This window comes from Lissotriton helveticus, chromosome 10 (genome assembly GCF_964261635.1).
Source record: "Lissotriton helveticus chromosome 10, aLisHel1.1, whole genome shotgun sequence".
Taxonomy (NCBI): Eukaryota; Metazoa; Chordata; class Amphibia; order Caudata; family Salamandridae; genus Lissotriton; species Lissotriton helveticus.
In genome coordinates this window covers 878,505,729-878,533,116 of record NC_136071.1, presented here as the reverse complement: position 1 = coordinate 878,533,116, position 27,388 = coordinate 878,505,729, and the positions used below count along the sequence as shown (strand labels likewise).

Below are 27,388 nucleotides of genomic sequence, written 5' to 3'. Positions count from 1 at the left end.
GTTCAGTCACTGACATCACCTATTTCCTCACACCAGTCCATATCCTGCTCATACTGGTATTCTAAAAGGTCCAGTGATGCCTCCCAGTCCTCTCCGAGGTCTAGTCCTTCAGAATTAGACTCAGAACCAACCTAAGATACAGGGGTCCTGTCAGAGCTGGAATCGGTGTCAGTCGATGAGGCTCCGGCTCATCTGTGGTGCCGGGAGCATCAGCATCACGGCCAGGGAAGGTCCTAGTGGCACGACCGGCGCCAGTTCAGATCCATGACCGGATGCACGGTGGCCCATCGAAGCTAGAGCTGCCTGTGCTGAACCAGATGGGACCGCTCCTCTCCTGAGGGGTTCAAAAGCCCGCCAGAGGGGTCGGGCCACTCAAAAATGAGGCACATGTACTCATAAAATTGGTTGTTCAGGCTTCCAGAAAAACGGGGAGGCACAGAGTCAGCCATGGGGCAGGTTCCGCGTAAATAGGCCTTGAATGTCAATGTTTCTTTGATGAGTCGGATAACAGATGAGGAGGAGTCGAAGCGCACTTCGACTTATGCTTTTTGTGCCTCTTACCTGAGTGGCCCAAAGATTTGGAGTGCGATGAAGAGGACTTTGGACTCCTGTAAAGGTCCAGAGACCTTCCTCTCTAGCGGTACTTTGACTTCCATGGCATCAATGCCGGCCCGCTAGCAGCTTCAAGAACCTCTCCCTCAAAGCCTTCAGCACCATGGCCCAGCAGTCGGAGCATGATTTGGAGTTGTGGCCATGCTTCTGGCACTATAAACACATGGGGTGCTGGTCCATCACCGACATGGTGTGCTGATAGGTGCCACAGGGTTGAAAACCTGCCTTTCTCGATGACATCCTCAACACACCAAGAGAAAACCTCAAAAGCGATTAACAGAGGGGGTATCTCTTCTCTCGGATAAGCGCTGGCTGGCGCACAAAGAAAAGAACTGAGGGCAGCACGCTAAGGTAAGGCCTACATGGGTGACACGGATGTCATTTGCGGCACGGACGACACCGACCATGCCCCGCTGAGCCGACCGATGCCACCTACCAGTGCGCAGAGATAATGCTCACAAAAAAAATCTACCGCATCCAGTCTGACACCTGGGTAAATTCAACGGTAGGGAATCGGCGGCCAGCTGTCTCTATCAGATATTCCTCTTTGCATGTACAGTGCTAATGGAGTCTAGAAGGAAGCAGCCTATACATTTTCCAAACTATGTGTTGCACAGTAGATTAGAATGCAGCCTTTGAGGTTTATTGGGAACATGAATTGACATCACAGTCCTCAACTTGTGACTGAATGAATTCCTGACATAAGATAGAGGTGGTACAGTATATATACATAACCTGAGACAAATTTTGTATGGTAACCTTAAGCTTCCCCAGAGTGGAAAGGATGGGTAATATGACCACTACAAGTTCAAAACAGACTTGTGAGGGTGATGGACAAATGAACCAAAGAATAATTTGCCCACCCCAATGGAACAATATCAGTAGGCCTCATAATTTCAAATGGTGTTAGGTCATGTTCAATGTGCGTTCTGCTATGTGAATTGCACCAGGGTGGGTGAGCACCAAAGAACCTATCATCAGAGGTCTCCAACCTTTTCTCTAATGTGAGCTACTTCTGATCAGCGAAAATCGATGTGAGCCATTGAAGGTCAAGTAACTCACTAATTGTTACCAGACACACCCTGGCCCAGCCTCACCCTGGCCCAGCCTCATTGACTTTAAACCTAATGTTCATGGAGCCCGATACTATGGCTTGAAGAAAATACTGTGACTAGGGGTACTATGACTGGGCTGCTATGTGGAGATGTATGAACTATGAATATAAGTGTGAATAAATGGTATATATGTGTATGGGTGAAGGAGAGCCTGTGTTATATGGACTTGTGGCACAGGATATATCTTTCGCATATGTGGCACAATTACATGTACAACACAAACATACAATAATTTTTTATAAATGGGAGAAATATAAAGTGCAGAAGAATGATCTGTGAAAATGGTCATAATAAGAAACAGTTCTGCACTTTCAACTTCTCTGCTGTTTAAAAAAATATGTATCTGTATTTTTCGGTAATAAACTTGGCAGCGTGTCAACCAGTCACTGGGAGCAAGATGCCTTCTGTTTGTGAATGCAACAGTTTGAAATGGAAGAAAATTCAAATGAAGAGTTAGCTTTATGTTTATATGCATTACATAAAACTTGTCATTTTAATTTTCTCCCATGTCAAAATGTCTTTACAAACAGCAAGCATTTTACTCCCAGTGGCCTACAGACATGGTGCCATATTTATAACAGGAAAATACCGTATGTTCTTTATATGTGAGGAATTTAAAGTGGAGAAACATGCTTCATAAAACATTAAGATTTAAATGGCTTAATTTAAAGAGAAAAACATTAAGAGAATGCTCCGGAGAAACATTTTTCTTCACTTTAGATGTCTCCCATTTAAAAGAAAATGACTGCATTTTTTTCAGTTATAAATATGGCACTGTGTTTACCAGCCGCTGGGAGCAAGATGCATACTGTTTGTAAATTCAACACTTTGACAAGCTAAACAATTAAAATGAAGAGTTAACTTAATCATTAAGTTAACTGTTCATTTTAATTTTCTTTCTTTTAAAAGCATTCACAAGCATCATTTTGTTTTGATGCCCCAATAGTGAGTTGAGAACAACTTTTATTTAAGAGTTAAATACCTCACTGCTTCAGTACTTCACCTCTGTGCCCTGGGTCATACATCTGAGTGCACCTGTGCTCGTCATCAGGCTCTTCTATCTAGAGCCTGATAATAATGTTAGATAAACATAGCCCTTTCTTAACTTGAAAAGGAAAACACAACACTTATTTATTGAAGTTCTTAGTTAAAAATGAACTCAAGACTGGGAGCTACTCTGAAGGTTTCTGCGAGTTACTGGCAGCTCATGATCAATTAGTTGGAGACACCTTATTTATATTCTGTATCAAGTGACACTGATGTCTTCTTTCTGTTATATTTCCATAAAGCTCACCACCCAATACAGTTACAGAATTGTGCCAGCTCCCCCTTGTGTCTCTAAGCATATTTCCCTGCAGCAGCTGAATGTTCCCGTGCTGCCATTGGACTGATCCACTGACACTGCCCTCCCTCTTCCATTCCTCTGCAGAAAACCGTCCCCAGTCTTCTGTCTGTCTCGCTTTTTACCCGCTATTTATGCCGTTCTTGAAAATCCCGCCTCCCACCGTCCAGCACCCCTCCTACCTCAGGACCTACTTAATGAAGGCGGCTTTGCAGGCGGGCCGCTGGCGCACCAAAAGCTAGCCCATCTGCGCCTGTTCACTACTGTACTGTGCCCAGCATCAAGAACCCTGGCCCTCCGCCCATCCGCCATTAATCCACCCACAGCTCCTGGCCTTTGCCCCCAGATGCCACAATAACATCTGCTGCATCTCATCTCCTCGATCAACAGAAGGGCCCATCTCCTACAGCTGCTGTCATTTTACATACAAAGCCAGACCTCTTGTTTGCAAAGGAACTCGCACCACACCGATCAAGCAGACTTTGGACACTCCGGAACAGCTTCAGTGCATTCTGCTCAATGCCTGGTCACTCTGCAAAAATGCCACAGAAATCTGGGATGCCATCTCCACTACCACCCTTGACATGATCTTCATCATTGAGACCTGGCTTATCCCCGCTATATCCCCTGACATCGCCACCGCAATACCCCATGGCTACCAGATGATACACCGAGACCACACCAACAAACACAGAAGAGGTATAGCCGACATCCACAAGGAAACCTTCCAATGCACCACCACTGAAGACGACACCACACCGATCATGGATCAACTTAAAACCGACGCCAAGACCACCATCAAAAGAACCCTCGCCTACAGACACCCTGGACTTTGAAACAACATCTTCAAATTCATCGCCCCCCTGGCCATCGACTCCAAGCACTACCTCTTCCTCGGTGACCTCAACTTCTACCTCGACAATCACAAAGAATCCAACTCCAACAACCACCTGGAAAGCAAGAGCAACATCGGCCTCACCGAGCTGGTCACCTGCCCACATAATGGGCAGGACATACGCTGAACTCCATTTTCACAGCCTGTGAGATAGTCAAGTTCACCGAGTAATCCCCATGAACATGGCCAGAACCAGAAAATTCACCAAGCGCACCAGCAGGTACACACCAGAACTCCTGACCATCAAACAGGAATCCCACAGACCTCGCCACCTGCAGAGTTGTCCTCAGCAAATACCACCAACGTCTCAAAGAAGCTAAGAGAGTAGCACTGAAAGCCCGCTTCGAGACAAGTGCCAACCACACCAAGGAACTCTTCAGCATCATCAGAGAGTTCTTCTGCCTGTCAGCCACTGAGAACACAGTCCACCCTTCTCAAGAAATATGTGACACTCTAGCAAATTACTTCCAAAGATATCTGCCATTTACTGCAACCTCGACCCACAACCCACCAACATCGACAACCTCATGACACCAACAGACGCCACCCACAACAACCTGCTCACCACCTGGACGCCTCTCACAAAGCAGAAGACCATAGTCATTATGACCTCCATTCACTCCGGAGCACAATTGGACCCCTGCCCCGATCATGCCTTCAACCTCAGACACAAAGAAATCAGAAGCGCACTCACCACCATCCTCAACGCATCCATCACCACAGTCACCTTCCCCGAAGTATGGAAACACACAGAGGTCAGACCCCTCCTGAAGAAACCCTCCGCCGACCCCAGCAAACTAAAAAATTACTGACCCATCTTGCTGTTCCCCGTTTCCTGCCAAAGTTCTTTGAGAAAGCCATCAACCACCAGCTCGAAAGAAACAACTTACTTGACATCTCCCATACCTGCTTCCGTGCCAACCACAACACCGAGACCGCACTGATTGCCGCAACCAACGACAGAAGATCCCTCCTCTACCAACGTGAAACAGCAGGCCTAACACTCCTCGACCTCTCAGCGGCGTTCCACACAATATTTCACCACACTCTCATCAGAAGACTCCACCACATAGGTGTCAAGGGAGATGCCGTCAAATGGATCGCCTTCTTCCTCACAGGACACACCTAGAGAATACGTCTACCACCTAACACTTCCGAAACCAAGAGCATCATCGGCAGCATCCACAAAGGATCATAGCTTAGCCCAATATTGTTCAACACCTACATGACACCACTGGCGAACATCATCCTATCCCTTGGACTCAACATCTTCACCTATGTGGATAACACCCGACTCATCCTCTCTATCACAGAAGACCCCAACAACACCAAAACAAACTTACGAAATGCCACGACGAGCGTCGCCAGCAGGGAAAGGACAAACTGCCTAAAGCTCAATATGGACAAGACGGAAATGCTGATTCTTGGGAAAAACATCTCTCCATGGGACTCCCGAGCTCAGACAGGCACGACTCCCACGGCCCATGCCCGCAGCCTCTGAATCATAATGGACAGCAAATTCACCATGAAACGACAGGTCAAACGCAATCTCCTACTCCAGATTTCACACTCTCCACATGCTTCAAAAGATCTTTAGATAGATTCCAATCAACACCAGTTACACAAATCCTCGTTTACCAGCCTGCTGAACAACGGAAACACACTCTATGCCGGTACCACCACTCAGATCCTCAAGAGACTCCAGACAATACAGAACACAGCTGCCAGAATCATCCTCAACCAACCCAAAGGGACCCACATCACCCACTACCTCAAGAACACCCACTGGCTCCCCGTCTAGAAAAGATGCCAATTCAAGATGCTGACCCACACCTACAAAGCCCTCCACGACCAAGGTCAGGCCAACATCAACCACCGCCCGAACTTCCACCAGCCTGCCAGAAAAGTGCGCTCCGTGGATCACTGAAAGAATATCGACGGACAGAATATCGACCATCAAAAATATCGATGAGAAAATATCGACAGTCAAAATATCGAGTTTCTATCTACAAACAGGTAAGTACAAAAATATCGAGTAAAAAATATCGTTTACAAAAATATAGTTGTAAAAAATATCGTATTTACTAAAAACAGTGTTAAATTAAATTAATATTAATAATTAATTACTAAAATATACTTCAAATTACTTAAATTAACTTATAATAATTAAATAATTAATGAAAATTAAATAAATATTTTTTATTTCATATTTATTAAACATATATATATAGTAATAAAATATAATAAAATAATACCCAAAAACTGAAAACTGACCCTGAACCCTAAAAATACCCCTTTACCCAAAAACTGAAAACTGACCCTGAACCCTAAAAATACCCCTTTACCCAAAAACTGAAAACTGACCCTGAACCCTAAAAATACCCCTTTACCCAAAAACTGAAAACTGACCCTGAACCCTAAAAATACCCCTTTACCCAAAAACTGAAAACTGACCCTGAACCCTAAAAATACCCCTTTGCCCAAAAACTGAAAACTGACCCTGAACCCTAAAAATACCCCTTTACCCAAAAACCCAAAACTGACCCTGAACCCTAAAAATACCCCTTTACCCAAAAACCCAAAACTGACCCTGAACCCTAAAAATAAAAACGATATTACTTCACTTACCTTAAAAACGATATTACTTCACTTACCTTAAAAACGATATTTTGGCTGTCGATATTCTGTCCTGTCGATATTTTCTCCAAACGATATTTTGGAGTCGATATTTTCTCCAAACGATATTTTGGAGTCGATATTATATCTGTGTACCGCGCTCCGTCTCCCTCACTCACATTCCCTGCATCTGCTGGAGCCACAGCAGAAGTCGTTTCTTCTCCCACCTCACCGCCAAGTCCTGAAACAAACTCCCCCTCCACCTATGAACAGCACCCTCACTGGCAGACTTCCGAAAAGGAACTCCGTTCCTGAATCCCCCCAGCAATGATTAGCCATGCTCTAAAAATATGGTTTGATGATTGATTGACAGACTCAGTCAAGGAATCCATACTGCTGGACATGGGTTGGAAGCCTTGCTGTATGTAGGATCCTAGACTATTGCCTTCCTACTCCATGCCCGCATTGCTTGTAATTGTTAGCACAGTACATCCAACACAGGGTTCACTTGAATCCTAATTCTGTGTTCCTCATGCCCTTGGACTTATGTCACCTTCTCAGTCTCTGAAGCAGTACTGTAGATTTTGAAGTGGGCTATGCTTGAGGTTGTTTGATTGGTCCTCCTGGTACTGGATATGAACACTTGTGACTGACATACAGCTTTGTGACCTTTTGCAGTTTGGGAAGGGGAGGGGAGTGGAGGCTGGTGGCTGGGCCCTGGAATCAGAAGCCTGTGCCCAGCTCCTCCATCCTCATTTCCTGTTTCTTCTGTCTGTATAGATGCATCATCTGTTGGTAATGGGGTATTTTCTTTTTAACAGATGCACATGGCACTTTTAAACTAGCAGAAAAAAATATCAGAGAATTGCTCCACGATGTAAGTATTAATGTTCTACAAGGCAACCTTTCATTGTATGCCTGGGTGTAGGGAGTTCAATGAATATATGGCGTAGTCACTTGCTGACTACTGTGTTTTAATATAAGTACTACAAATACCAGAATACATTTCACTTGGCTAGGTGAACAAGACTCTTACCCTTTCTCATGGGTAGTGTCTAACTACACTTTCCTTACCTAGAATATCATGGTGTCCGGTAGCTCTGGAAATTTTTTCCAGCAATGACTCTTGTGCACTGGCAGGTGATGTCCTTTGGCTTCATGTGAATCTGGTACCATCCCATAAGTGACGCAGCGAGGCCGCATATGGGCATCACTCCTGTGCAAGAATGTCACTTTCCTACTCTTTCTCCTTCTGTGCACTTAGATACTGATTTCTGTAAAAATCTGTAGGTGATAGCATGTCGAAATTTAACTTGGTATCTTATTACTCTGTGCAAATGTATCCTTCACAGAACAGGGAAGAGAAGGAGTCAGGCGTCTCCAACCAGTCAATGGCGAGCTACCTGGCGCTTGCAGAAACCTTCAGAGTAGCTCCCAGCCTTGAGTTCATTTTTAACTAAGAACTGATAAATGAGTGTCACATTTTCCTTTTCAAGTAAGGAAAGGCTATGTTTATTTTACATTATTATTAGGCTCCAGATAGAAGAGCTTGATAACAAGCAGAGGTGCACTCAGATGTATGACCCAAGACACAGAGGTGAAGAACTGAAGTACTGAGTTATTTAACTCTTGAATAAAAGTTATTCTCTACTCAATATTGGAGCATGAGAACAAAATGATGTTTGTGAATGCTTTTAAATGAGAGAAAATTAAAATGAACAGTTACCTTAATTATTAAGTTAACTCTTCATTTTAATTGATTCGCTTTTCAAAGTGATGTATTTACAAACAGTAGGCATCTTGCTCCCAGTGGCTGCAGACACCAGAGTGCCGTATTTATAACTGAAAAAATACAATGGGAGACATTTAAAGTGAAGAACATTTTTTCTATGGAACACTGCCTTAATATTTGTCTTTACTTTAAAGTAAGCCAATTAAATCCTAATGTTTTATGAAGCATGTTCCTCCACTTTAAATTCCTCACATATAAACAAATTACAGTAATTTCCTGTTATAGATATGGCACCATGTCTATAGGCCACTGGGAGTAAAATGCCTGCTGTTGTAAAGACACTTTGACATGACAGAAAATTAAAATGACAAGTTTTATGTAATGCATATAAACATAAAGCTAACTCTTCAACTGTATTTTCTCCCATTTCAAAGTGTTACATTTACAGATATCAGGCATCCTGCTCCCAGTGACTGGTAGACACGCTGCCATAGTTGTAACTGAAAAATAGAATTTTTTTTAATGGATTAAAGTGCGGACAAATATTCCATCAAGTGCAGAAAAACTGTTCTTTATTATGAACAGTTTTGCAGATAATTTTTCTAGCACAAACACCTTTTGCATCTATAATAGATTACTTTTAACTACAAAAATGATAAATAAAAATAATCCTCTTATCACTTATACCTGATGGACATGTTCACAACATACCTTGAACATTTCATGTGGCTGTAACTTGCTTATTCAATTCTGGTCTCAAGTGTTGGAATTTAATAACTACATAATGAAAACTACAGTACACTTGCCATTTTGAAACATTTTTCTTGGAAGTTTGGTCCAACAAATTGCCGGGAAGAGGCAGACTTAAGGAGTTTGTTGCTTGCAACTGCTTTTCAAGAGATTACTATAAACTCAAAACATTTTAGGAGCTCTGCACTGATAAGTACTCGGAATGGTATTTGTTGCAATAATAGACTGGGCAATCCCATATCTCTTCCACTACAGTTATCATATAAAAGAGCAGATTCATGGCTGTGGTTCACATGACATTTGTCAAAGACTAAACACGTTTACTTTTGCTATAAGTGAAGCAGAAGGTTACACACCTGTTTAATTTGTTGTCATCTCTTTATATAGTTTCTTAAATTTGGATTGTAATGTGTTTGTAATTGCTATGTATATTTTTGCTTACTTTAGAAATGCATTTTTGTCATGTTGATACTTACATTAATACCTACAAATGTAAGTGGCATTGCCCTATTAATATCTTCTTACTTTGCCTGTCTCCATTGCTCTTATCTTCATCTTTCTATTATTTTCCTTCATAATTACCTGTTCTTCCTTTCTCATAAAACTAACAAAATTATCTCTATAAATTATGTTTAGCCTTTTGATATCTATGGTACTTAATTATTTTCTCGTTTTGAATTTATAGTTCAATGGATTGCTATGTTCGTTATTATGCCTTATGACATGTTTGCATTCTTCTTTTGATGATGTACCTAGATATCTATATGGATGTATATTAAATAGGAATTTCTAATCTTAAAAAGAATGTTCAGAAAATCATTAGCACAACTATATTTTGTGGGATCAATTGTAAAGGAATATTACAGAAGAAAACTTCTGATCTGAATGTAAATGTTATCAATCAAAATTGATATTGGTATGATTGGTGAATCTAACTTAGGATGTAATGCGAGTCCCAATACTTTCCTTTTACTTGTTACACCCTGCTGACCCTTTCCCAAAACTTTTTAATGTTGGTGTACAGCTCCTAGCTCCACTGACCTATTCTTTTGATTTTAGAATATTTTGCTGTGCTGATGATACCACTTTTCTTGTTGTTTGGTCTATAGTCAGACAATGCCATTGGTTACTGAAACAAGACCCTCTGAGTACCCTGAACACCATCACTTCCTATTCCCACTGCAATTGTAAAGCATATCAAATTCATATTGACAAGGACCAGCCAGATCGACTGAAATACACTTTGTTATCAGCTATCCTTGCTAAAGGACATTTTCCTCTTTCTTTCTGATAAACAAGATACCACAGTTAATGAGTGAATTTCATTAGGACTCACAACAGTAATGTGATTTAACTAGGGTCCCATCCAGTACTTTAAAGAAACTAACTTTCCTTTATTTCCCCACTTTCCTGCCTGGTCCTAGGGCCATGAATGCATTGTGGGTAATTGTTATTAAGAAATCCCCATTCAATCAATTTAAGCTTGATTCAGTAATAAGAGTTTATAATTCATATTCTGTAAAGAAGAATTTGGTCATGGTTGTTCAACATAATTTCACTGGACTAACAGGATCCTTGAAAAACGTAAAAGTGGGCAATAATTAAAGAATATGCATTTGCAATCACAGTATGCCAGGCTAAGTATGCATATAAGTCTCACCTATAGGGTTTCTGCAACTGTTGTTCATACATTTCTTCAAATTTTCTTTCACTGGTGAGAGACACCACTGTGCGGATGTTCTCCACTACTTCTGTTGCAATCTATACTTGACAGGAAATATGCAAGAAAATAAACATTTGTAGAAAGATTATCTTTTCCCAATTAAGTCAAGGGCAGGCCATTTAACAATAGCAGAAGAACACTACAGGAAATGTGCCTTTTCGTTGAGGCAATGTTAATATGAACACGAAAAACATCTACAAGGAATTTGAAATAGTTAGTAATAGGCATTGTGCATATTGAATGTACTAATGATACTGGTTAGTCATTGGTTTGATACAATCTTTTCACTTGTGTTAATAATACAGTGTCCAAATATCATGCTAATTTATTCCCTTCTAAAACTGCATACAATGATATTCGCATGGGAAATTATGAAAGAAACATATATCTTTCAAAGTTGGTGAAGTAACACAAGTCCCTCATTACAAAGCTTACCGATTGGCATCCCACAGAGACCCGCTGTACCTGCATTCAGGCTTACCAGGTGCAAGAGAACTTGGACCGGATTACTCTGGTGTTGAAATGCACCAGGTAAAACCACAGAACTTTCTGCTAAAATTTTCCACTTGCACAGAACAGGGGGAAAAAGTCTGCAAAAAACGTCCCAGAACCTGGAAAAAACAATGTTTGACTCAGTAATTACGGGTCTCACAGGTTGTTCCTGATGCTGAGGCTTACAATTTGTGATAGGCAGGCACTAGTGCTGATATTTATACTAAAATCATTAATTTTGGCTCCAGTAGGTCTCCACGTCGTTTTCAGCGAACTCATAAGGAGCACCATGAACGAGCTATGCACATGGCTAGATTATATAGAGTGCTGGAAATATTGTGTGGCGCGTTACTGCCTCAGAGGACACAAGTTTACACACCAGTAGTGACCCAAACTATATAAAACTATGTGAGTATGGAAACATTTATGGTCTAAACCTAGTTACAGTGCAGTGAAGCACAGGATAAGGGCAGGAGATATGAGCCTTGGTTGTTTATAATGAGGCAAACAAATTATTGCAGTAGATCCTAAGGTGTAACAATGCACTGCTGTTTTAAGAAATGAGTGTTCAGATTATTTCTAAATTCCAGGTGAGCGGGAGCATTTTTAATGTTAAGGATGATGTTGTTTCAGGTCCTGGGAGCATGAACAGAGAAGTCCTGCGTGACCACAAATGGTCTTTTGTCTGGCAGACATTTTCAAATCATGAAATGATAGATAGTATTATGGTTTAAGACTTTGGATATTACAAACGAGGATGTCATTCCAAAATGAAAATACTGGTTTGTCAATGCCCCATAATTTACTTAGTACTTTTGCCCTCAGGAGTTACTGATAGTGAGGAAAGAGACACATCTTAGGGATGTGGAATTACTCAGAAATACAAATGGAACTCTGAGGTATGAAATGAGGGTGTTCCATGGAAATTGGGAGTACCATACTCAATTCCACTTCCAGGTCTACATTTATTCTCCAGAGTTCCTCCTGGAGATTCAGCACTTGGCATTTCAATGGGGCTATAAAATTAAGCTGGCTGATGGAACCTAAAATTTCAGACAGAACCTGTATATGCAGCCGAAACTGAAAAGTAGATACATTGTAGTGAGAAGCACCCATTCTGCAAATAATTGGAAGGGCTCTTCCACCCTGTACTTTTGAATTACACAAGAGAACTTTCCCTACCTACATTAATGAGTAAGGGTCTCATTTATTGTATGCTGCATCTATGAAGTTATAGATTTCCAATGGAAATTATTTGACGCATGAGCCTTAGACGAGGAGACCATGTGCCTCCGTCCATAGATGTTTGCTCGCCCAGTTGAGGGACAAGTACCTATGCTACTCTAGGTTGAGCCACTTATCTGTCCTGCTGAAGATCCACATTAAAGGTTTTGAGTGACCACATTTTTTCTGGGTCGAAACATCAATAACCTTAGTATCTATGCCTGGACTGAACCATTGTTCTCAAGGAGGAATTCGATAAGGATATTGAGTAGGATACAGATTTTCAACTCAAAAAGGCTGTATGCAGTTGCTTGCATGCATTGCAATTCTTATTCCATTATTTTATTTCTAATCACTTGCCACTCTGCATAAACACCCTTTTTACACTTTTCACCCAATGGAGCAACCAATAATATCCTTTAAATTATCTGTATATACTACAGAGACTTTAATATAGACAATATTTTGCATAATCCTTGGCCCCGGGGTTGTATTTCTCCTTTTTATTCCCCGTAGGGTTCAGCAAATGATTAGTAACATTGTTTGTCTTGTGAGAATTTGTTTCTCTTTTCAACAGAACTTTTGCAGTCCTTGCTTGGACATTTTATTGTTTCTGCAAAGATGTTTAAGGAATAGGCAAAGTGGGCTCTGGCCCAAGGCCCCATCCTTTCAAGGAGTCCCCTGATGTAGCCAGCTCTGTTCTGCAGAGGGTCTTGCCCTGATGACCTTTAATAATTCTTAAATAGATTGTTTTAAATACCATTTTCATGCAACATCAATAAAAAACGGGTTCTTTTAGATCAAAACAGGACCTCACTAACTGGGCCCACTCTAGGGCGGTGTGACCAGCACAGCCGCACCTGATGCTGACCAGGGGGTGTGCTGTGTTTTGAAATAACACAAGATTAAATGCTCCTGATGCAGATTTCCTTGTGTGTCCAGCACCTTACAGGCACCAATAAAAATGTCAAGAAAACTCTGGTGATTAATGTTCATGCTGGAGAGAGACCAGAGTTTTTTCTAGTGGTGGCAGGTTCTAATTATGATAAAGTAGCATAGTGGGTCAATATGCCTGCTGCAAAGAACATGTACCACTCAAATCAGCAAACTGTATTTTCATGTGAATCCCTCAGTGGATTACTGCTTTTGTCACAAAGATCCTTTTGTTACTACAGTTCATAAGTTACAACCCTAATATAGCACAGTGAGCTATGATCTGCCATCAAAGAACTCCCCAAAATCCTTAATATGTACCTGTGGCTCAAGAAAAAAATGAAAGAGAGTTTTATTTTTTGTAGTAATATACAGAGGCAGCTGGTGGCATTTGAAAGAGGTGAGGCGTAACACTATCCGTTGGTGAGTGAGTGAAAAATTACAAAAAAGATTGGGCAAATGGTGCATTTTCAAGCAAATTTAAGAAAGCAAGAAGTTACTATGGCAATTGTGAAAGTGCAGTTAAGACATCAATAAAGAGATTTCATATGATAATGACGCAGGTAGCTGCTTAATCAGGCTAACCACAGAACTTCATAACAGACTTTCAGGTAACACAGATTTCTTTATCTTTGGGCCCTAGAGAGACTTGACAGCGAGTGTACTAGTGTAAACAGCTCCAATGCCCTAGTCCGAATTTCCGCTACATAAAACTGCTAAAAATATGTATGTAATACAAGGATGTTTGGAGAATTGCCAAAAGTCATAAACACAACCCACACCTAGCTATGTGTATACTGGTTAGAATTACGAAGGAAAGGGCAATCTCTAAGTGTACATTTGGACTTTTTCTGGGCTCAAAATATTTTTCATTGTGGGAGTCCGCAGCTACTTGTGAATCTGGCCGGATGCCACAGATTCATTTATATGGACTGACTCAAAGTCTCGAAGGCTCTAAGGATAAATAAAATCCAAAAGTTCGGAGGTACGTATGTCCACTAGATGGCAGAAGTGCCAAAACAATCCAAAATTTACAAACTTAATCATCTGGCTTTCTGTAAAGCAAATGTGTCGAGCTAGAAGATGTGTTCCCTGTATGTTTTGAATATATTTATGACCCTCATCGAGTTATTTGTTTGTGAATCTGCACTCAGGTGAAATGGAAACACGAGGGAGTGTGAGTCTGGATAAAGGCAGCAATGTGAACACCTGCATTGAGTCTAGGATGATGCAAATGTTACTGTCAGTATGTGATTTGCTCTGTATTTTACAGAGCTCCTAGAAGCCCTCTAAAGCACATATAAGTGAACGCCACATTCTAGATCTGCACCCCATGCCACAGAAAATACTGCAGCTCTTGATGGACATAGTGCTCATCACTTCTCAGTGGCGTAGCAAGGGGGTGGTGGGGGGGCTGTCTGCCCCAGAGGGAACGCGTTTGGGAGTTAGCGCCCCCTCTTACATGCGGCCGTCGGGCGGCAAACGGAGGAAACGCCAGCAGCCTCTCCCCCCCTCTCACATTTGGCCGCTGTGGGCAGCAAAAGCAGGGACCGCCACGGGTGGCACAAGGCCTAGCTACGCCACTGTCACTTCTTCATTGCATACAGGGCACAAGTCCTAAAAAAAGACGTGGGGGGGTCTAACCAGGTTAGGCAGTATGCAAGTGAAATCATGACACGTGCCATCACAGAGCATGATGTCATGACGTGCGACAATGCACGTGACATAACACGAAGTGACATCACAAGAAGTGACATCAGATATTAAGATCTCATACATGTTTATCAGGTGTATAATGAGTGCATTTTATTTAGCAAATGAGATTTGGCGTCGGATTGTGCCAAAAAAGTGGTGCAACCCCGATGCAAAATCTGGGCCTCAACTAAGATAAATTTTTTTTAACTATATCACAAAGAAATTGGCAACAAGGAGAAGCATGGCAGTAGATCTGTTGGTTGCAAAGTCTGCATTTTAAAATGTGTATGGGATAAAGCATCAGCTGTACAGGTGCCCAGTAAATCTCAGGGAATGGTAATAATGGTATGATAACTCTAGAGGTGAAGGCGTTTGTTGGAGAGATCTGTGTTTTGTGAAGTCCTAGATTTGAATCAAACTAGCATAGCAGGTTAATGCGTCTCCTACAAAGCACATCGCCTAACATGCAGATGACAGGTTTTTATTTTATGGAGATAGTAAAGAGGGTTACTGCTTTTAACACACAGATCTTTTTGTTATCTGTAGTTCATAAATTGTAATCCTTGTAATATAGCACAGTGAGAGCGAGCTATGAAGGACATGTAACTCTTACACCTTGTAACCCTCACTGTCTCATGTAACTCAACTTGTACATTGATTTACACATGTATAATGTGTATAGGGTTCTGACACCCTGCACTTGGTTGTGTAGCTCTATAAAAGACATAAAATAGTGCTATTGAAATTGTTATTTGTGTAACTACTGGGACAGAGCAACACACTTGACATTCTTACAGTGCATGCATCTCTTATATACAAGGACAAAGACAAAAGCATGCCTCTCTTTAGGACCAGTAACAAGATAACAAGCTGTGTGACTTTGTTTTCCCTCCCTGGCATTTACATTTAAGTGTAATGTTCCAGGCCACCTCCAGTTAGGATATTCAAACCAAAGTAGGACTGATGGCCCATTAACTTCGGCCCAGCTGGAGGTAATAAAAAGTTCCCTCGCTGCCTGCACGTTGCAGCATAGTCAGCCAGACCCTCCAGGATATCGCGATTTCGCGATTTGCCGCGAAATCGGCACTTTCGTAAAAATGCCGCGATTTTTACTAAAGTGCCTGCGAAATCGGCACTTTTGTAGAAATCGCGCTGCATTTTTATGAAAGTAGCTATATCCTGGGGGGTCTGGTTAGTGACTAAGCTCCGTGATCGATAAAGATGATCAACAGGGAGGCAGTGAAGGTGACTTTTCAGGGTCAAATCGAGGTCAGGTGGTATGGCTGAGAATATACTTCCTGGAGTGCAGTCTGGACCTATGCATTGTCCACTAGAATGCACTTACCCGCTCTACGGGACGGGCGATTAGTGCTCGCTAGAAACAAAGAGTCTGTCATCTTTGACTGACAGAGGGAGATGATCGCTGTAAGTGAATTCATTAGGATTACTGAAAGAGAAACGCATGTGCGTGCATCAGCAAAGCGCTGGGGCTTATAGAAGCTCCCTGGCTACTTGAGCTCTGGCATGCATCGGATGGCGGCTGATGGTAGTGGCAGGCAGTCAGGATCGATATCGATCTCTTCCTCTCTTCCTCCCTTTCTCTCTTTCTTTTTCTCTCTTTCTCTCTTTCTCTCTCTCTCTCTTTTTCTCTCTCTTTCTCTCTTCCTCCCCTTCTCTCTTTCTCTCTTTTTCTCTTTCTCTCTCTCTTTCTCTCTTTCTCTCTCTTTTCTCCCTTTCTCTCTTTCTATTTCTCTCTCTTTCTCCCTTTCTCTTTCTCTCTTTCTCTTTCTCTCTTTCTCTCTTTCTCTTTTTCTCTTTTTCTCTCTTTCTCTCTTTCTTTCTCTTTCTCTCTTTCTTTCTCTCTCTTTCTCTCTTTCTCTCTCTTTCTCTCTTTCTCTCTCTTTCTCTCTTTCTCTCTTTCTCTCTTTTTCTCTCTTTCTTTTTCTCTCTCTTTCTCTTTCTCTTTTTCTTTTTCTCTCTCTTTCTCTCTTTCTCTCTCTCTTTCTTTCTCTCTCTCTTCCTTTCTCTCTCTCTCTCTCCCCCCCACTTCCAGATGTCACGTGACACTCTACAAAGTTTAAACCACTCCCTACACCTACTGAATGACCATCATGTAATGCCTGTGGTGTCTCTGCCAGCCTTCCCATCTGAGAAGCCTGGGTTTGAAACACAGTTCATGACTGTTCCTCTTGCTGTGGTTCTCTTGTTCTCCTGTTCATGGGAATTGTCCGCGCTGAATAGATGCAAACACACATTATTCAGGAAGGAGACTCAATTTAAATAGCATCTCTTCTCCCTCAGCTATGGGCAGATGTATGTTACTACTCTCTCCTTACTACTAATTACTTGAATCTGTCACTCACCTGCTGTCTGAGAAGGCACTGGCCACGGCACAGAAATGCTGAACTGCAACAATCGCCTCATTAGTCGGACAGAACCCTAGCCTTGTTTTCTATATTACATGAACTACTTGCACCAAGCCATAATGGCTTTTTATATGTACTCGCCTTTCTGAAAATCTATATATTTCTCTAAAGGTCAATTTGACTTAAACATTGGCAAAGCCATTTTTAGTAGAAAGTGCAGTCTGGACATACCGCGGACAACTGCAGCAGCCCATAATTGTGAAGCACACGCTCGAGGGAAACAAAGTGTCTACATTGTAAGTAAACCAAATATACATAGCTTCATGTTGTTAAATAACTAAAAAAACTAAGATATCTGTGTTTGTTGTAGGAAAAATGGCCACATAAAATGCCGCAAAATTGCCGCTAAATTTCCATATTTGTGCCGCTAAATTTCCATTTATGTGCCGCTAAATTTGCTAATCCATGCCGCTATATCCTGGGGGTCTGGTTTCTGTGGGGCCCAACTACCTAGCAGGGTGGACGGCGGTAAAAAGAGTGGGTGGAAGCCGTGTACCTGCATGTACCCCCGACTTGTGCCCTGATTGCATCTATATGACATCCAGCACGGGATGGTCTATCCGACACTACACTGTCAGTACGACACACAAAGTCCTTAATCGTGCTCTCCGCGCGGCGCAGGCTGTCATTCTCGGTGAAGAGATGGAGACAGCTGCGATGTCACTTGAGGATACCACCTGCTCATTCCTACACCCTGCAAGCAGTGGAGGCGGCCAAGCTTCTGACGCTGTAGACACCTGAGCCCATCAAAGGACTCTGCTGCGCTTCATGGAGGTGGGGAACGAGGACGGGTGTGCGGCACATCCAGCCTCAGGGTCCTTCTCAGACTGGTCACTCCTGCTCCATGTAATGAGGAAAGATCACAAGAGTCCTGAAGCCCAGTTCGATATTGCTTACAATAAAATAGGGAGTGATGGAAAGAAAAGGGGGGCGGAGCCTCTCCCTGTTTTGATGTATGCCATTGCCTCTCTCTCGTGTTGATGTAAGTCATTGCCTCTCTCATGTTGATGTATGACATTGCCACTCTCTTGTGTTTATGTATGGAATTGCCTCCCCTAATGTTGCTGTAAAGCTTGCCCTCCACCTCTTACTAACAGTTGCCCCTCTTCACTTATAAACAAAGCTTGACATGGCTTGTGCTAAAATGTAATTGCATCCATCTTTGCTGAAAAGTGAAGTGTGGACCCGCCCGTGCTAGAGATCGGACACCTTGGAATAAAAATAAAGCCTCAACCCTCTCTATACACAAAGTATGACTTATTCTCATGTTAAAGTAAATGCTAAACACTCCTATTAGCAGGGGGTAGGAAGCACTAAAATTCTGGGGGGGACAGAGACAAACCTTATGGACTTTCCAATGACCCCATACAAATCACCTGTTGGGTGAGACCGTGCACCCGTTACGTGCACCCGTTAAACAAATACATTTGCATAGTTTTGAAGTGATATATTGAGAAAGGCAGGATGTAGTCACAGTTTGCAATGTTAAAAAACATGTATATGAATCTTGCATCTTCATGCACAAAGCAAACAAAGGTTGCCGACTTCGGGTGGGGGTGTGGTGTTTGCAAGTGCATTATGGTTTGAAAAGTAGCTGCTGCTGCATTCCTGGTCTCCAGAAATTTTCAGGCAACAATAAAAATGTCAACATAACTCCGGTGATTAATGTTCTTTATTGACAGAGATGAAGGTTTGTCTAGTGGATGTTTTGACTCAAGGTAAGGTAGGCACAGTGGGTTGATATGCCTGCTGCAAAGAATGTGTACCATGCAGATCACATAGTGCATATAATGTAAATCGGTCAGTGGGTTACTGTTCTTGTCTGTGAGATTCTTTTCTTACTTGAAGTTTATAAGGTAAAATCCTAACATAGAACAGTGAACTATTAACCGTCATTAAAAAGCTGCATGAAAACTGCATGTCCTAGTTTAGACCGTTATGATTTACCCCTGTCATTAGCCTAATGTTGGAGGATCGGTTCATTTGGATAGAAATCAATTCTGATTATTGTAGAGAACCCCCAACCGTGGTGTTATGTTAAAATTCTGAGTGTGTGCTTTTCCAGTGTTGCAAAGTCATCCTCTGCCCTGGGCACTCCCTTCAACTGTTTGCTGACTGCTACTGGTGGTAAGTGACTCTGGACTCTGCCTAACCAGGCCCAGGGCCGGTGTTAAGCTGAAAGAAACACTTAAAAATACAGTGAAAAGTGGAAACACCTACCTACACTATGGGTTAGGGTACCACTATGATTGGCATGACCTCCACTATAAGGCCCTACCTATTACATGATAGAGCAGGGGGATTAAAACTACCTCTAAGTCCCTAGTATATAATAGGGCATGGCAGTTTAGAGGCCAGCAGCCTTTCTGCACTTGCAAGTGTGAACTTCTGAAGCCTGGGGATAGTTTAAACGCAGCCCTGTGTTGCAGGACTGCTATTAAAATGCAAATTGTGCCCAAATTGACTTCTGTGTTTGGGGCACTTAAAAATGGATAAACTACAATGTTGAAGCATATTAGGTATCCCCAGAGTTTCCCCAAGGGGTCCCAGGGATTGGGGTGGGGTGTTAGATATATATAAAGAGGATCCTTATAAAATGAGATTTATATGCCCTGGGTTTAGTGAAATAGAACATTGCACTCCCCCATTGTAGTAACGTGCTTCCCAAATTGACTTTTGTGCTAGCACAGTGCAATATTTTGATATAATCAGAACCCCTAAAGTATTTTCTAGGTGTTCCAGGGGAGGAGGGCCCTGTGGGGATAAGCAGGGTCCTTATAAAACATGTTCTACAGGCCCTGGTATTGGAGAAATTGCCCAGATCAGTTTTCTATTGCAGATCCCCAGCCCATAGGTTAACATTGCAAGAGATTATTAATTAATAACTGGACAAAGGAAAGCCATAACACTAGGATTAAAAGACTCAGTGGAATGGTAATGACAAATGCAACAATTTGGTATTGTTGAATGTATTCTAAAATGTACAGAGGAGAAGTTATAAGCCTTTCTTGTCTGTAAGCCAAACTGTAGCCCTCTAGCGCTCTGCCTTGATTGTTCAAAGATAAGTGGGTGAGCATGGCTGTTTGAAGAGGTATTAAATTGCCCCTGGGGTTATGAGGCCTTTCAGGGAGGAGAGGTTGCTGGGCATGGGAATGCCAGGGCGAGGGGTAGGAAAAAAGCTCTTCAAGGGAAGGAGGAGACAAGCTGGAGAAACCAGTTTCATTTACACCTCTCACCCTTGCTCCACAGCTAGATGGGGGATTAAGGAGGAACTCCCAGGTGTAAGGGGAGTGGACCTGTGCAGATGAATCCATCCTGTAGGCTGCTTTTGTAAGTTCTGCTCCCTCTGCTGGAAATTCACCCATGATGATTTATGGAGAAACTGGCTCTCTGGGAGAAATAATGCCAAACTTTAGAGGGCCTGGTCATACCCTACTCAGAAGATTCCACCTGTTGCACACTCTGGAACTACAGCCCTGTGGACTACCTTGCTTCAAAAGGACAAAAGAGTGGACTCTCTGCAAGCTACAGGTTAGCAGAGCTCATAATACATCATCCACAGCATAATCTAACGATATCACCCAAAAATAGTTTGTAGCTCGCCTCAAACAGATCAAAAATTACTATAAAAATGTGGCTTATGTTGCTGCGATTTGGAGGGCCCTTTGTAAAGGTTGACTAATCACCTTTGTCACTGCTGCATTTGTATGTTACACAGGTACTAATGAGGCTAAAGCTTTGCAGAGGCTGTTATTATGTATAAAAATGTTAAAATAAAGTATCATAAAATGTACCGCATTACTCTGTAGCCTTTTTTTACTGCATAATTTAGTCAACATTGGGCCACAATTTTGTCTTCCATTGCTGCATTACTTCTGTGGCCCAAAAGCAGGCAGCATATGTTAAAAGTGCTTGTGCATAAAGCAGACACCATGACGTTTGCGAAATTAGTTTGGCGTGCATGCAAATCCTACATTGACAATCCTTGGTAAGTTGCACTACTATTGCTGAAAAAGGCCAGTGGAGGTACCAAAGGATGAGGTGGACCAGCCTCAAGGGTCTTGTGACCTCAATGACAGAGTCATTGTCGCTCTATGGTGTGCTTCTTCGTATGCCTGCCCGCAAGACTGGAGGTGAGCTTCAGTATGGATTGTGGTGGACAGACCTTCAAGGTTAAGCATACTTGCCACCGCAAGGGTCCACCTGCTGGTGCTAAGACACCGAGGGTTTCTAAGGTTTATCAGGGACTTCTAAGGTGTATCGTGGAAATGTGCTCCCTCAGGAAAGTGGGCTGGTGGACTGGTCATGAAGGCTGAACCTGGTTCTGCAGTTCAAAGTTCTGCAGCTCTGGTCAGAGTGCCACATCCTCTCCCCTACTGAACACCATACTGCCACACTAAGAGAAACTAGCACTGCCTTCAGCTATAATCCAATTGTGCTGTGATTCAATTCAAATTATGCACTAGATAAGAGTAATGTGCTGCCTGAAAAAAAAAGTAATAACATCCTGAAAAAAGCAAACACTCGTAGGGACGCAGGGATAAGAAAGCATGTGAAATGTAAGCAGGAACAACGCAGTTACCTTAAAGCTTTAACACTTACTATTCAGCCATCAGTGAGTGTTTGTGCCTGAAAAGTCAGGACATGACTACAAGAGCCGGAAGGAACCTGTTTCAATGTCTATTGCTTTTATTCTTACAAAACTTAAGCAGTTTGCTTTAAAAAGACCACATTCCTGAACACCCAGCAGCAGTACACTTTTTATAATCTAAAATAAATAAAACTGTTGAAAAAGATCACATTAAACGTTTTCCACTTCACCCATCAACCAGGTATTGCAGCCCCTCTAGGAATGGTGCCCTTCCCCACCCTGGGAAAACGTTGTTTAAAGAAAGAAGGTAAATAGAAAGTAGCGCTTCACTGGCAAACTCTGTAAAGTGGCGCTAATGTGCGTGGGTGTAAATTACACCAATCCAGCCTGTCTGTGTCCAGTCTTCATTGCTTTAATTAGTTAGTTATTTAATTATTTTTCGTATTTTTATGCTTGTTTCTCTTCGTTCCGAGATTGTCTTTCGGAATATAAAAGGGTCAGAAAATGATGACATTTCCATCCTAAGTGTTTAGTTCTTTTTTGGAACCATTTGACAGGGGAACAAATAAAGGAAAGGAGGGGCAAGAGGGGGTAAGTTCTGTCTCTTAAAAAAAGCAAGTGAGGAGGAGCGAGACAGAAAGAGAGGGAGGAATAAAGAGAGGGAACGGGGAGGAGTGCAGCTGCCAGAGGCAGCGCAAGAGAAATGGCCACTGGTGCAGGAAGGAAAAGAGACTTTTTTTCCCTTCTCTGCCATACTCCGAATGGCCGAGCCTCACGGAGCATAACAAAGGGCAGAGGGCGGGTGGCCTCTGTGACTGTAGGCAGATCACAGGGGCCATTGACGGTAGCGCTTTCATGTACTAATGGCCCTGGGAATCACAGAAGGGAGAGGGGAAAGTCTTTTGTCCCCTCGTCCCCCCCACCCTGGTCCCCCGTGTCCCCCCCACTGAAAAATATGGGGGGGATATGTCCTCCGCGTCCCCCACACTTCCTACGCCCATGCCTATTGGTAACCTAAACTTGGACCTGCCTCTTGTTTAAAGATTGATCTCCCTTTATCAACCTTTCTTCATGTTAAAATAAAGCTCAAAGCATCTCAGGCATACAGCACAGTAGTGCACTCAGGGCAGGACGAGCCATAAATCAGATTGACTAGATGTCACTTAATGTCTGGGGTTCATTCTTGCCGTTGCAAACTAAGTGATCGACAGGTTTACAACTGTTTACATACTGATTTATCAAGTACCTCTCCACACAGGATGAAGTCAAAGGTTTTTAATAATTAGAGCTAAAAATGACTAACACTCATCGTCGTCTGGTCCATCGGAGGAGAGAACACTCGTGATTGTCTAGACATTGCACACTTGCAGTAAACAGCTTGAAAGCAGCGCAACGATTGGCTCAGTCAGGGGCCCCAACACTCACAGTTGTCTGGTCCATTGGAGGAGAGAACACTTGTGATTGCCTCCAGGCGTGCATGGGAGTTCACCAACTCAGCCTTCCAGTCACATCCCTTGACTCCTGAGCCAATCTAGATGCTGCACACTTGCTGAACACACCATGAGAGCAACGATTGGCTCGGTCAGGGGCTTCCAACGTTCCATTGGAGACATGCATCTGTGGATTTTATCCCTCCCCCCCACCCCTGGGGTCTTAGCATTGCACAAAGGCGAGGGTTCAAGTGTGCAAATATGCACATTGGCTTGCTATAACTAGCTAGGGGTTTGGCTCTCAGATTGGGCTAATGCAAATATTCACTTGAAACATCTGAACTTCAAGGCCAGGAACGTCATACACTCGCTAAGAAAGCTGGGTCAACAACTGCTGAGACCCACAGCGGCCCCAAAACTGACAGCATTAAAAGCAAAACTGCTTCCAGCCATCAGTTATGGTCATCTGGCCTTCCAAGGATCAGTAGATGTCTTTTTTAACCAAGCCCAAGCTAAAGCGTATAAATTAGTACTGCTTGCTCCTCGGGATGCAAGGAAATCAAGGCTGAGACTGAAGCTTGGACTTGAGAGGCCAGTCCTGACGTTCCAGGGGGACCTTATAAAGTTATACCTAAGGACCCTGAGGGCCGCAGTGGACTCCTTAAGACACCAACTGAGATCCACCTTTGAGAAGGTAGGGACAGTTGGAATCTCAAACTGGGCCTCAGTATCAATACTTTGAAGATAGAGGCAGCTAGTCTGAGACTCCTGGAAATTTCGCTTACAGCCTGGAAGAGAGCAGTAAACAAGCAAGTTCGAGATACATCCTTTGCACAAGACATCAAAGCCCTCCGCTCTAGCTCCAACTTAGAGCCATTGAACAAATCATACATGCCGGGCAAAGCCCAAATCTATCTCAGTGAGGCCCTGACACCGCAAGTCCATTGTAAAATCCTTTTTATGAAACTAATAACGCTACGTATCACTGACTTCAATCCAACATGGGCACATTAGGGGTAAACATAGACTGCAGGCTGTGCTCCTTTAGGAAGGAATCCTGGTTGCATCTTCTGTGCTGCTGCCCTAAACTAAACAATGACCGCAGGCGCCTTCTCTGCCCGATTTGCATTGTCAACGGGACAAAGACCTGCAGAGAGGCCACAGCCATATGCTTCTCCAAGTCAACAACAATGAACTTAGCGAGAATAGGGAAATGTACGCACCTGATTAGGATCGCCTTAAAGGAGTCACAAGAATGCAACTTTGTTCCTGCAACGGACAAACCGAATGATGTCGAAGCAACTAGGGCGGCCCCCGTGAGAAACTAAGGGGTACCACCAAGCTGCCCAAAACTTTTAAATCTGAGCATTTTAACGTTTTTATGAATCGTTTTAAGCATAAATGAAATATGAATAATATTGGGGTTTGCACTTTGCACCCAAAGCTCTATTGTTTTTACTGTAATAATTTTAATGAATTGATCAGTTATTAAAATTCATACTAATAACTAATAGTAGGTGTGCATGTCGGGCTGGTCAGAGCAAAGCAACCGTCCAACTCGACATGCGCACTATACTCCAAGGAGGTAAAGGTATGCTACACAAATTCAAGCTCCAACCCCCACCCACGTCCGACTCTGCTGGCTCTCACCTGACTCTGTTCTGAAGCTGATAAACAATGCAATTGTTAAAATGATTATTAATATGGGGCTCGGGGGCACAGGCATTGCTCCCACGCCTCAATAAAGAAATCGCCATTGGTAATATATGTGCCAAAGATGAGTCCTACTAATCTACCTCGGCGAACAGGAGGAAGTGAACAAAAGACTGTTGGAATTTTGTCTGAGAGGGGCTTATTTGTCCTAAGGACGAGATACTCAGTCAAAACGTGGCGGCTATCCTGTCTGCCGTATTACAAAAGCTATTGGCTATAACGCACATGTAATTTGGTGGACGTGAAATCCACCACGTGCTTTACGGAGTAATTCTGTCAGTCAAACTGCAAATTAGGCCCAGAGTGAGGAATAGTGAAGCATAAAACGAAATCAGAAAAGCTGGGCCTAGCCTTGTGCCACAGTATGGGATTGATTCAAATTAACTTGCGAGTACAATAACAATATCTGGGGCTACCTCATGAAAGCAAAAGTTTTACTGGTAGTGTAGTGCAATTGTAGGCACTCGGTTCAGACCACAATACTCGGAGAGAAATGTTGACACTAGTGAAAGTGCTACAAATGTGGCGTAAGCCGGCTGAAGATAACATTCTCTTTTTAACTATGTCAGACACGTAAGATGCTATTACTGTACGGTAAGCTTCTATATCACACTGCAGTAATATATATGTCCCAGTTAATGACCAAAGTCAACATTGAAAATGACCTTTACCATGGTCAATAAAAACACAACGTTGTGTCTTGCATATTTTGTAATATAATCAACACACACAGTGCATTTACTCAAGCATTCTGTTAAAGAAGTGAATGGACAACAATCGTACCTTGCCTGCACTTTGAAGCTGTTTTTTATCTCGGTTGGCGAAGCCAGCTAGTGCACTGGTTTCAAGCATTCCAGCAACAGCTAGGACCGGTGCCATGGCCAGGATCAGCAGCGTCATCTCCCATCCATACACGAAGCCAAGGATCACCGACAGTCCCATGCTGGCAATATTTTGGGAAATTAGGCCAAGCCTGGAACCTGTAGCCTTCAAGACAAAACACAATATCAATTTTAAAGCTTCAGCAACTCACTCATTTAAAAAACATAAGGTACAAGCATTAGAATGAATGAACTTTCCAAAAAGAGGGTCATTTTGAGTTAATTGTCAAACTCACTATTTTACTATCAACATATCAACCTATTTAAACAAAGCATGGCTCAGTTATTTGCAACTCTCAATACCTGAGTTTAAATTATGTCCTCAACTATAGAAGAGAGACCCCCTCCACCCGGTCCACCTCTGAGCCTCCAGCGACAATAAGGCTCCCAATTGCTGTACCCGAGGCGGAACACTTCAAAAGAGCAGAAAGGGTGAGCCACGTACAAGAGCAAGGAAGGTGCCACTGTGATCTCAACCAAACTATTCCCAGCCCTGACCTCTGGGAAACATAAAAGCAAACAGGGCACCAGGTTGATGGTGAAGCCAACAAGGAGGCCTATGTGAGGAGACAAACAATGAGCATATGTGTCAAAATACAGGGTTGTCTAGAACAACGAACCCCACGAAAGAATGCTCTCAGAGGTTCACCACTGCCCCAATTGCCACGCCCCAGGGCTATTATACTAACAAGGCCAACACACAAGAATCATCCCACACCAAATTCTGAAAGCTAGAAGGGCTAAAGACCTGGAACCCTTCCCGACACATAAAATAGGTCAAGATGGCAGCTGTGGTCCGTGCAGGTAACAACGGTGGGGCGGTGGGGCCGGGTAAGAGGGGATTTCGAGAGACGATGCAGAAGGAAAATTAGTTATTTATTTAATTTTCCCTCAGCATCGTCCCTCGAAATAGCCCCTTACCTGATCCCACCGCTGTTACCTGCACGGACCGCGGCTGCAAGATGGTCACGTAGGTTGAATGGACCAGCAACACTGACCCCAAAGCAAACTGACAAAGAACTGCAGGGTGCCCACTCACTTGAGAAAACACAGAGACGGAATTTAATCTGGCCCTGGAAAGAAGAACTCGGAAGCCTGAGATTCTAAATTCAATATGGTCAACAGATTCTAGATCAGAGGACCTAACACCACCTCGTAGAAGAGAAACTAAGCCTTCTTTGTGCCTTAAACCTTCTGTGTCCATAGCTGGAGGCTAAA

At 42.8% G+C, this 27,388-nt stretch overlaps 1 protein-coding gene across 6 annotated transcripts in view; it reads right to left on the bottom strand.

The window, feature by feature from the left end:
- The window catches only part of LOC144784606 (ATP-binding cassette sub-family B member 5-like), a 1,313,284-nt gene that overhangs the window by 126,996 nt on the left and 1,158,900 nt on the right, over positions 1-27,388 (bottom strand). For all 6 annotated transcript variants that reach the window (XM_078663518.1, XM_078663516.1, XM_078663520.1 and 3 more), the window contains 2 exons: positions 26,073-26,276; positions 10,723-10,823 (listed from right to left, as the gene is read on the bottom strand). In XM_078663518.1, the coding sequence (XP_078519644.1) occupies positions 10,723-10,823; positions 26,073-26,276 (305 nt within the window). The remainder of the gene's footprint in view (positions 1-10,722; positions 10,824-26,072; positions 26,277-27,388) is intronic.